Genomic DNA, 13,045 nt, shown 5'->3' with positions numbered 1-13,045 from the left:
TATAACACTCTCACTTTTAATTTACATGCCACATACTGTACACATTGAATAAAAAAAACATCCAGTATATCACGGCTCTGAATGTTTTAAATCCATTAAAACATGAATGTAATCCACTATGTCCGTGACACCGTGAAATCCACTACGTCATCGCGCTAGACAGTCCGCGAGGACTTCTTGTCTTGGATCAAGCACTTTTGCAATCTTAAAGCATGCGAAAATAGAATGTATTCCGCCCCGTGCTTCAGGCCTGAATAAGACACATCCCCTCTTTCCACAATTGGAGATCACTGTTATCAGAGATGGAGCAGAAAGTGTTTCAGTGTCAGAAAAATAAACATGCAATTTGATGTCTGCAAACCTGTATTTATTCTTTTTCACAGTTTACAGAGACTAGTGCTGTCACAAATGTGATATTCCATGGCAGCTATTTCAATGATATCTTTCAGGGAATAGGGACATTTTCTGCATGAAATTTTGATTACAGCACATTAATCACACAAAATTATCTTGGTGATTAGATTGAAAGAAAAATTTGACAGAAAATGTGCATTATCTACTAATGTAGTAATTCTACCATTGGCATTGTTGTATTAAATGCATTGTTGTAATTAATACAAAATAAAAGCTCTTTATAAGGAAGGCTTATGTAACCGGCCTTACTCCGCTGGACTGAGCAGGATCTGTCAAATTTTTCTTTCAATCTAATCACCAAGATAATTTTGTGTGATTAATGTGCTGTAATCAAAATTTCATGCAGAAAATGTCCCTATTCCCTGAAAGATATCATTGAAATAGCTGCCATGGAATATCACATTTGTGACAGCACTAGTCTCTGTAAACTAGAATAAATACAGGTTTGCAGACATCAAATTGCATGTTTATTTTTCTGACATTGAAACACTTTGGGAGCATGGGAGGCGGGCACGTTAACAAGGAGGCTAAATGCTACAGCCTCTAGTGTCAATCACTAGTGCACCTCTTGAAGCCAGGGGAGTGAGGTTTGCACACTGTTGACATTAAAATATAATATATAACAATTTCTTGTTCTGATAACTGTTTAAAAAATAATAGGGTGTATTGCTATATAATAGGAAGCCAGATATGAAGAATTTATTTTTATAACCTATCCACTTTTTTCCTGGGTGTCTTAATAGGGAAACTAATGTGGGTGGGACTTCCGCCAGAAGTTGTTCTACAGCATGCCCTAGCTCTGGCTGCAGTCATTGCAGACCCTGTTTACAGCTGGTAAGAAGATGCCTTTCGGAAAATCCGATCACAAAGGTCAGCGCTAAATATAGTTTTAAACAGGGTGCGAAACGTTTTGTGATTGGATCACAAAAAACACATACAGAGGCAGTCAAAATCCACATCAAATTTGATGTTTAAAATGGCATCCTGATGCATCCCCGACAGCAGCAAAGCATCACCTCTCACCTGTCAATCACCCGCCGAACAAATGTTTAAACCTACGTGCAGATTTAAGAGGAAATAACCATCCAATCAGAGAACTTAAAAAAGCGATAACATACCCAAGTATGAGAATGTCACAGATCTGCCTCAGTGTGTCTGTCTGATTTGAACATGCAGGGTGATAAAATGACAAGCACACACATTTGATTCTGAACTAACACAGGTACTCCACTAAAACAACTGATCATTTTGCTCAGAATGTTGCGTTTATGCTACGTCTCAGTTGCATCTGGGAGAAACAGTGCACTGGTTTTGTTCGCGCTTTCTTTGTCTTTATGACTTATTTGCAGTTTATTATTGTTCAGTAACACACTGATATAGTGACTGATGTATGTCCATAAAAAAATCATTCACGCTCTTCTCAAAATCCCAACACCACTTCAAAAGAATAAATGGATTGTGTTAACTTGACAACGGAAGTAACGCCCATATTTCTCACTAAGCATCACAGGACGAAAAAGGTATATAGACCTTATTCACTCTAGTGCCATCTTTGATTTTGAAATTGAATGACAATAAGGCTGTGAGGGATAGATTTACTCTTTCTTCAATGGCACGGATGGTATAAAGCACCCATCAAATCTGATTTTCCATAACTCATGTTGTCTGGAGTTCTTGGACAGATGTTTTATCAAAGTTTTGTCTGTGGAAAGATCCAAAAACACTTTAAACTGCAGTACAGCCCATTGAAGAGACTGCAAGTCTATCCCTCACAGCCTCATTATTATTCCCATTCAAAATCAAAGATGGCGCTAGTGAGAATAAGGTATATTTTTATGGCAGGCTTACTTTTAGGAGACCAAAAGGTAAAACCTGAAACTTTCAAAGGTCTGTATGAGGTGCTGAACTGTTCATTGTAAAAGTTTGTTATAATTGTAAACATTTAATTATACTTGTAAATTCCATTCATAAACTGTACTTGATGCTTTTTAACATTAGTTTATGTAATAGTGATGATTGTCTTTGTTCAGATGCATTGTAGCATGACAAGAAAGCAAATAAGCATTGAATGTATATAATATCAGTAGAAATGTTTGTTGTCTGTAACTAAAAGAATGTGCATTATTTTACCTTAGCTGAATCTGTATTATTGATGCTATAATATTACTGGAATGTTGGCTACTTTAATTATGTTTTCTGCAATTTGGTAATAATGAAATTCACTGTTTTGGCCCTGTCAAGCATTGCATCATTATGCAGTTTTTGTTCTGTTGGTCTCATTGATTTTGATCATAGTGTTGGGTTAGTTTCACAGTATCCTACCACATAGTCACAAATAAAAAAAATCAGTTAAAAGAATATCTTAAATTAAACTGGTCTGAAATATCTCAAAAGCTTATTATCCTATGGAGTGCTTTACAAAGTGATGATCTGGGGTTTCATCACAGAATAAAAAATCAAATGTGTTAATGGTAGTTGAATATTGCATTACAAGACTATTGCAAGATGCTGTAATAAAAACACAGCAAATATTTTGTGAGAATTTTTCATACCCTATCACTGCTATAATGGGTGGAGCTTCTCCTTTTCTATGAATCTGATGACTCTGAAATGGAGGGGCCTTCAACAGGAAATCAAATCTTTAGAACAACCACACTGCTTCAGGGGGAGTATAGAAAATCAGCACCACGGACAGCAACAGTACAACACATACATTCATTTCTGACCCAATAACACAGTGTGAGCAGATTGGATGCAGTGTCTCAAACGGTTTAATTTGAAACATTTTATTACTGCTCTCAATTATATAGCTTAAGATAACTCACATAAAGTAACTCTATGCCAGAGTGTGCGTATCCTTGCATCAGAATTTTTGGAAAAGGTCAATGTAACATAAATGCTAAATAGTAATCATGCTCTCAGTGTTGGCTGATGGCCATGTCTGAGTCAAAGACCTTCATTATTGTCAGTATTGTGTTTTAGTTTTGTTTTAGTTTGTTTGTTTGTTTGTTTGGTTGGTACCCAAAAATAACAATTATGTTATCACTTTCCCTCATGTAGTTCTAAGCTTATATTACTTTCTTTCTTCCATGCATTGATCACAAAAGGAGATATTAGGCAGAATGTTAGCCTCAGTCACCATTTGCTTTCATTGTATGAAAAAAAGATGTAAAGAAATTGAATGTTGATTGAGGCTAACAATTTTGCATCTGCTTTTGTATTCCATGAAAAACAGAAAGTCATGCATGTTTAAAACTACAGGAGGGTGAGTAAATGATGCCAGAATTTTTGTTGTTTGCTAAATTATTCCTTTAAGATCAACTGGCATATAGTGGAGCCAAACACTGTATTTTATTGGCTTGTGTATTTGATAAAAGCTCTGGATATTATCACAATCTGGCTGCGGGGTAAGCTGTGTGGACCATCACTTGTCCTCTTTTAACATAAAATCTATAAAAGAGAAATTCATGGCAGACTGAGTCATTGTTGATTGAACTTCAGGTTCAATCCCCACAACCACCACAATTGTGTCTTTGAGCTATAGGCACTTGTAATAATGGCGCTTTGGATAGAAGCATCTGTCAAATGCATTTATGTAAATTCTGGTGTATCTTCATAAAGAGATTATTCAATCTCAAAAACATGAACAGTTTGTCTTTCTTGCGGTTTAACTCCATGCATTTAAGTCGGCAGTGCAACTTGCCTTGTCAAAAGGATGTTTACGGTGGCTGCAATAGAAGTCTACAGTTGATAATGTACTCAAAAAAGTTATTTATTTGGTGAAATTAATTAGAGCTCACCCAGACATATAGATTCATTATATTCAATATTTGTTCTTACAAGGGGGCCTATTTGTTTTTCAGTCTGAATATTGATTGAAATGGTGTGAAGATATGGAGCATATGGTCATTTAATTTGTGATTGTATCTACATTTTGTGAATATTTCGAGATCTGTGTGAACATCATATATCAATGACCACCATCACGTGGACTCATGGGGGGTTTAATAAGAGACTTTTCATATTCTGGTCTAAGTATAAAGTGCCAGATTGTGACAGACCCCACTCTTGAATTAGATTAGCTACGCAAAGCTGCTGCACCTCTCTATGGAGTCTCAACAGCTGCCACGAGTATTACAGTGGAACATCAATAAGTGCTTAATATAATGAAATGTCAAGGTAGGGTAATTACTCAGTGTTTCTTACAGATTGACTCTCTAAAACCAAATAATCTGCGAAAGTACAATCTCTTCTTGTGTAATGTCATTTTAGGAAAAGTATTCGCAAGCAGTCGACAAAGCATCCGTGGCGTAGTCTTTCAGGAGAGTTGCGAACGACGGTTTGACCTGACCTGCTCAGCAAGAGCTTTCCTCAGCTCACATTCCCTTTTGTCGCATCTTAATAAAACAATCCTCAATTATTGTTGCGACCACATTCGTTTAGTCACATTGAACTCATGACTTTACTGTAATGACGTTTTGTGCGTTTGTGGAGCTGTTTAAGGCGCAAATGGCCAGGGCTATTTGGTAATGAAATGCAGCATGGCGCAGTCCATAACAAAGCCGAAATTCCATTCTGCCAACGTCTCCTTAACTAGTTATTTTGTCTTTTGTTTTCAGACAAATTTATAACTTTCTAGTTAATTACTTAAATTAATATGAAATGTCTGGTGCTATAGCATTACGCGATAACTGCAACACTACGTCTTTGCAATTGCCTGTCAAATTTAAACAGGAAAAGGACAGCAATATGCGTGAGTGTTCTCTGCACCTCAGATGCATTCGAATAAGTTGTTTGCCATATGAAACAAACATTAGGATTTTATAGGCCTACCTGTCATAATGTGTAGGCTTGGAAATGTTCCCACTTACGTATGCATAGAGATGTAAATAGGCCGTTTTACTGTTTACATTGAACAAATAAAAAACATATATATATATATGTATATATATATATATATATATATATATATATATATATATATATATATATATATATATATATATATATATATATATATATATTGCCTATATATTATGTGCATTAACACAACTTATTTAGCTGTGTATTTTTGTATTGTTCCATCCTGCAAACCAACCTTCTCATTGGCAGCCTTTAGCAAACCGACAGCTCTGCCGTAAGAACAAGTGATTTTCAAGGATAATTGCAAACACGTTTTAATGCATAGGCTACGCATGAAACACATTTTCTTTCTGAATGAGAAGGGAAAGACTTAACGTGCTTATGCAACTGATTGAGGGGATGACCTGCTTTTCAAAATGTTATTTGAGAACTATCAAATGTACTTGCAAATTGCCCAGCTTGTATGTGAATTACTACCTCATTCATCATCATTATGGGTTGATAAGTTAATATAACCATTTCATTCTGTCTTAATTAGCTATAGTTAAATAATGGCACATAATACATGAAAGCAACATTTGAACAGGGCTTCGTTTCCCAAAAGCATCGCAAGCTTAAATTGATCGTCCATTGGCGCTAATGGTTTCTACGATCTACTTAGGCTTATGCTCTTTTTGGCCACGCAGCCCAGAAGCGTTCATTTGAGACAAACAAGGGAGGCCATAGTTTCATTTGATGCATAAATCTCATCACAGCCTATTCTGCTGTGTTTCCCGAATCTTTTCTCGTCTGTTCCCTCGATTTACTTTAATAGTGACAACAAAAACAACGCAAATAATAAAGCTTTGAAGACTAGCTATAACGTCAAACGTGCTGTGGTTGTATTTTATATTTAGGCTATATTTAAATCACGTTCAATTGATATGATTTCTCACATTTGTGAAAAAGATTGCTTTGAATCGGTCTTTTTTAAATAATAAGCCACGTAACCAACAACCCATTTATTGCATTTTGCCATGACGTTGACGAAATGTATAGGCTATCATGACAGCATATGGTGTAGTATTTACAGAATAACAGCCGGTGATAGATTAAAGTTGTAGGGCGATATTTTTCGTTATGCTGTTGACTTACTTTGGTACCTTTTGGGTTTTAGTTCCATCGCAACAATTGGTTCCCCCTTCTTACTATTGGTTCACCCCCTTCTTACTAGCATAGAACATATAGATCTGACAACAATGATTCATATGATGGTATACAAATTCTTTCTGTTTCTTCGATTCCATGCCCAAAAAATACGAACTGTCTACGTTGAATTCGCCACTAAACACATTAATTAATCACGTATCATATTATTTCATTGAAATGTTAGTGCAAACACTCCGTTCAGTGCACCGCTATCTGTTAGCTCGTCCTATTTGTGAAGTTCCACCTTAAAACAACAGAGTCTTTTGGCCCCACGTGCTCCCTGTAGTTCGGATTTTGTCCTCCCCGCAGCATCTGTCACCTCGCATTACTCGCAGTCAGCTAAATGAAACATTATTCTAAACATATGCATCGTAATCAGTTCGGTCACACTTACAAGAACAAGCGTTAATAAGGCAATCAATCACAGTGGAACAAGCGAGTTGTTCTGCAACAGCTCATAAACAGTGCGTAATGAAGAATTGGAGGTTAGCATGACACGCGCTGATCAGATAATCAATGTCAAAGATGCGATGAATGTCAGTAAATGTAGTTTTTATGTCGTTTCTGTAAAATGTTCAATTTACAACAAGCAGTTCAATTACCCAGAAAATACAGTCAATTAAATGGGGGTGATTGGACAGTAGCGGGAGGATCATCGATCTTTGCATTTCTATCTTGGTGGTGGACATTTCATTTGGGTTTTCTATTAGCACCGAAATAAAGAAAAAATAAAATATATTAAACAAGCCGCAGATTTATTTTCTTGTCAAAAGTAATTCGGTTAAGGTGACAGACAGTTTGCTGCATTTTATGGTGATTTTGTTTTCGGGCCTTGCACATTGGATGCAAAACTGATGGCGTTATTGTGGCCAGTGTTTTTCTGCCCTCTGTCTTCTCCGGTTTGCCTCTCCATCTATCTCAATGCCTTTGTTGTATGGGTTGTAACCCTCGCCTTGGTAAAGAGCATAACGAAACATGGCGATACATCACACACGTGCTGCGCGACTCGAATCCCATTTCTTTAATGGGGACATTCAAAAAAGAAAGCAACTTATCTCAAAGTCCCGCGGGAGTGTTCGGGTATATATTTAACCAGGCTGCAATTAACGGCAGTATCAGCTTGTATCAGTTAGAGGTAATGTAAAAATAATGGTAAATTATAGGGTCGGAATGACCCGTGATCGCAGACTCCTTATTCCCAATAGTTTTAGTGTCATTTTAATTAATGCCAGACTCCCTCTCTCACCAAGAAGAATACAAAATAAATAAAAAATGTGTTGCCAGTGCAGGAAATCCGATTTACACTATTGGATACTTTTGTTGAAATGTTGATTTTAAAAGGAAGATGAAAAAGTCCTTAGTTGAATTAAAATCACATTTTCAGAAATGACAATAAATTGTGTGTTTGCGATTGTTAAGGATTGGACTCCATCGAAAACTAAATCTAAAATGAAGGTAATAAAATTAACACACGAAGATGGTCAAGTTTTTTTAGTATTGATCTGGAAATTGCTCGTTCGTTTAATAGCCTATTATAAACAATGTTTGCAACAATTATAACGATTTTAAAAATTTATTTTGAAATATTTATTTTGCAAGAACAATCACCATCATTAAATAACATAATATACATTTCTATATTGCACATTATTTTTCTCAAGTGAAAATATGAAAATTCATACAGTCGGTAATGTGTAAAATACAGAGACGTAAAGTACAGAGTCATGTATCACGGCAACCCTTGGGAGAGGAGCAAAACACTGGGATTTCCTTACGCTCATTTATTGAACAGACGGCAACCCGCCCCGCGCAACCACTCAGAAACATAAAACAATCTTTCATTTGTAAAGCTAACAGCAATTTAATATGCTTTATATACAGTAAGTCTGATCATTTTGACTTGTAACATGGCTTGAGGCCTAGTATTTCTTTAATTCTAATTTTATCTGTAGTCTGGTGAACTATTTAAACGAGTGTTAGCCTACATCATGTGAGTATCAAAAAACAACCATGTAATCCTGAAATTAAATAAACGTTTAGCCAGTCACATAAATTATAAAAATATATTATGTCGTTAATCATTTCGAGTGGCAGTCAGAATTTTGGCTTAATACCATTTAAATGAGACTATGCGTGGTATGACATAATATCTTACCGTTTGTACTGTACAAGACAAGTGGATTTTTCTATTTTTAAAATGCGCTTTAATGTGTGGCAGAATTCCGCCCAGTGACAAAAATATGCATGCAGACAGAAATGCATGAGCAATTTGTCTGAAGTTTGGGGTTGTGTGGATAATCCCCATTATATTTTGAGTGAAGAGTCTCTACTGGGAGTATTATGGAAATATCGGTTTGGATTTAATGAGACTGCTCGCATCAGCGGAACATCTTCGAGTAAAAAAGTCAACCCAGGCCGGCCAACGCTCCAATAAGAAGATTGGAAATAAGACTCAATGGAAAGTTTTTTTTATTTTTTTATACATTTCCTCGTGTAACGAATACCACGTTTAATACTGTACAATCTACACACCGAGAACAATGCGAAATGCTCAGGGTCTTTTATCTATCTTGTCTAATGACTTCCCACAGCGGGTTGTTATGGTTTGACAGCGAGTCTCAGAACGGGAACTTTCTTGCATTTCCACATTCAAAGGAGGTCCATCAAGGTACATGATTGGCAATTTTTGTCATAATATTCACATTATTAACAGCAGAAATGACATTGTAGAAGCAGTGCAGATTTTATGTGCCACACTCCTGGATCAGTGAGAGTCCCTCGAGCAGCAACACTTTTAGAACAGCATCATTATCTTGCGCCAGGTCCCTTAACTGATACTAAAGGGGCAAATCCAGTGTATATACTATATACTATATACTGCACGGTGTGGGCTAATCTCATCGAAAATAATATTTGCATACAGTTAATAATAATGATAATAATAAAAGAGACTGCAATTTAAAATGAGACTATCAAAATAAATAATTGCATTTTAATGCAAATAACCCACTTGCTCATTATAGCTGCTATAACGTAATGTTGTGAGTATTTCATGTGTGTGTATTGTGTGTGGAAACACGTTAAAAGGCCTCCAGTATTAATACTTAACACTGTAGGCTATCTTATAAGTGTGGGCACAATAGAGGCCTTACTGGAATGGAAATGTTGTCCATAAATTAACAAAATGATATGTGCTTCAAATAAATTAAATATTTATTTTAGTGATGAGCTATCTATTGAGTGCGCTTTCTTCTCTCTGGTCTGGTGAGGGCACCGCAGTTTTGCTGAGAACTGCTGCCGAGTATGGCAAAAATCCGCTCTCAGACCTCGGCCCGCTCGCCGTGCAGGTGAAATCAGAGCTGGCGCTCCTGGAGCCCAGTGCGCTGGCCGCCTGACTGCTGTGGCAGCTGAGACATGAGCACGGCCCCGTGGCTGAGGGTGCGCTGACCGCTGCAGCCGCTGCCGCCGCCGCCGCCGCCGCCGCTGCGGAGCTGTTTAAGCCAGCGGGTGACTGGTATAGTCCTGGATGTCGGAAGCTACACAACAGCTCTGGGCGCGAATAGGGATGAGAGAGCGCACGGAAAGTATCAAGGGGACGGAGAGAGGTAGCAAAAGGCGATGGAGCGGCTCCTGAGGCGGCTGCCGCAGCAGCTGCTGCCGTGACACCGACATGGGGGTAGTAGTGTAGTGGCATGTGGGAATGGAAAGGATAAGGCAGACTTCCGGTGGCGGCTGCATGCGTCATCATATAGGTGTAGAAGCTGGGATCGGCGGGATGTGGCCAGGACATGGCCAACCGCTGCCGCTTGTCCTTCATTCGTCGGTTCTGAAACCACACCTACAGACAAAAATATACAGGATACAATTAGTGAACAGGTGAGAAGTGGTTAGAAACGAGAACAGAAACAACTGAACACTACAGTTGTTCTGTTCCGATTAACTGACAAAGTAACTTCAGCATCCACTCATCAGAAATGTATTTTACAGTTTTTATTATTATTATTTTTTTTTTTCAGAAGATCATTTGTGTCATTAACGAATAGCCCACTTTTGCAAATGGAACCCTCTTTGAAAGTTTCTGTATCAGACAAAAGCAAATTATTATTATTTATATAAATTATAAATAATTTTTATATAGTATGCACACACTCACACACACACACACACACACACACACACACACACACATATGTATATATATATATATATATATATATATATATATATATATATATATATATATATATATATATATATATATAGGCTGCATTTCTCTACTTAAGACAATGATTAATCTTTTAATATAAAAACAAGCATCTGTTTGTGCCTTTATGTGTGTCTATTTACTCGTACTGTGCTCTAGCTAAACATTTAAAAATGTTCCATCTGCTCTGAGAATAGTTAAACTCTTACCTTTATTGTTGTTTCGGGAAGGTTTAGTGCTGCGGCCAGTTCACATCTCCTGGGTCTTGAGACGTAGTTTTCCCTGTAAAATTCTTTTTCCAATCTTCCAATTTGTTCTCGTGTGAAAGCAGTCCGATACCTCCTCACCTGGTCCGCGCTCGAGCTGCTGGAGTTACCGATGGAATTGCCGTTTAGGTTGGAGACAGACGATGAACTTGTATTGGATGTTCCTGAATTAGGCCTACTGTCTGAAAAACCTATACCGGATATTGAAATAAATAGGAAATAAATGATTGAACCTTTATATATATATATATATATATATATATATATATATATATATATATATATATATATATATATATATAGCCTATATATATATATATATATATATATATATATATATATATATATATATATATATATATATATACACACACACACATACTTTTGTGTGAATTTCCTGTTCATTTATTCAATTTATGAAACATAAGAGCATACAAAATTAAATAAATACAATAAAAAAATAAAAATTAAATTTCATGAAACCGGAACACATTTTCTATGTTTATCAGAGAATTTCAATTAAACATTTTGAAACTAAAATTAATCTTACAAATAATCGTAATTTCAAGACAAACATATCCACTAAATAATATTTTAAAGATTATATTATTTTATTTTGGTTCGTTTTAGACGGTTTTCAAAAATACTAATTCACAAATCATTTAATTCGTTAAAGGGACATTCTGACAGCAATTTTTGAGTTTCAGTAAAACAATAGTCCTAACAAAATGTGCCATTAACCTACTTTAACAGACTTTGCAAAAATGGCTTCTCTGCAAAATACAACACACACTCCGAATTGAGTATCAGTACTGTCCCAGATTCAAATAGAACATTTTAACACATTTATGAATTGACCTGGTCGACGATTCTGTGTAAATAGGCTATTTGTACCTTTACTGTTGTTTTCTTTATGTTGGCTGACACTGCCCGGTGAGCGATGAGACGGGCATCCCACCTCCACATCGCTGTTCATATCGGAGTCTGGAGAAACTTCAGGATAAAAATGTATTTTCTTCCTGCTTTCAGAGGACGACACTTCGGTGGAGGAGGTATTGTCGCTGCTGTGGTGATTTCCGAATAAACTGTCGATTTCAAACTTCGCTTTGGTGGGAATATCCCCGAGACTACCGTGGAGCGAGGCGGAAGTTATTCTCGGGCTGAGACGACCTGCGTGTTGAGAATTTTCCAGGGCCTCCAGCACCGCGTTCCCGGTCGAATCAGAGAGGTTGGAGATCCTCTTGCCTGCCACTGGGCTGTGTAGTCCCCTTTCCATCAGAATCATTTCTTTTCTTATCCTCTCCATCATTAAGTCGTGCGCAAAAATTCCAAAGTCCCAGGGCTGGTGCTCCGATGACTAGTGGCGGACCTAATCCGCATTCAGCTCAGCTGCTGCCTCTAAATAATATAACACCTTTATGAGCTGGACGAGAGAGAGAAAATAAAACTAAAACAGAGGAATGCCAGAGCGGGCAACGAATGACTGCTCAAAATGACCCGCGCATCCTCTCCGGTCCAGAAAGTAATTTATCAAAAAGTGGTTTGCGCCTTCGTCCTTAAATGTGCGCGTGACGCTGTGCGAATGATCATTTATTGTAACAGGTTTATAAGCAAATAAATAGGAGAGAGACTGTCATCGGCCCTTGATCGGCCAGACTCGTATTTCCAGGTGGAGAGAGAGAGAGGACAAGTGAGGAGAGCAGCTTCTGATCTGAGTCTGTTTTAGATGGCTCCTGGGGTTGGCCTCTGGGGTGAAATTGACAGTCTGATTAATAAAATGTGCGCGGCAACATTTCCCTCTTCATTTAGGAATATCATTATGCTTTGATTCTCTATTGTTCCTTCCTTCTGTTCTGGCTCTCCCACTCCCTCTTTCTGAGCTCTGCATTTCTTTTTGCTTTCTCTTTCCATTATTTCACACTGACGTTTTGGAATGAGATGCATTCGTTATTTTTATTTTCTATTTTATTTATTTATTACATCCAATTAGAAGATCCTGTTACGAACAGTTGTAGCATTTGTTCATTACTAAATAAGATGTGGTTCACATTACATTCAGTGACGCAATTTAAATGCCGTTTTTGCTTTTTGTTTATTATTTTGTCGGTGA

General features: G+C 37.1%; 1 protein-coding gene across 1 annotated transcript; it reads right to left on the bottom strand.

The window, feature by feature from the left end:
* Window positions 1-9,694: 9,694 nt before the first annotated feature.
* Window positions 9,695-12,244, bottom strand: LOC127658718 (homeobox even-skipped homolog protein 2-like). Its single transcript, XM_052148171.1, has 3 exons — window positions 11,830-12,244; window positions 10,879-11,126; window positions 9,695-10,303 (listed from the first exon to the last, which is right to left on the bottom strand). The coding sequence occupies exons 1-3, from the start codon at window positions 12,242-12,244 to the stop codon at window positions 9,695-9,697; spliced, it is 1,272 nt and encodes a 423-aa protein (XP_052004131.1).
* Between the last annotated feature and the right edge of the window lie 801 nt (window positions 12,245-13,045).

The sequence above is a fragment of the Xyrauchen texanus genome, chromosome 18, assembly GCF_025860055.1.
Source record: "Xyrauchen texanus isolate HMW12.3.18 chromosome 18, RBS_HiC_50CHRs, whole genome shotgun sequence".
Classification (NCBI taxonomy): Eukaryota; Metazoa; Chordata; class Actinopteri; order Cypriniformes; family Catostomidae; genus Xyrauchen; species Xyrauchen texanus.
This window is presented reverse-complemented; position numbering and strand designations above follow the sequence as displayed.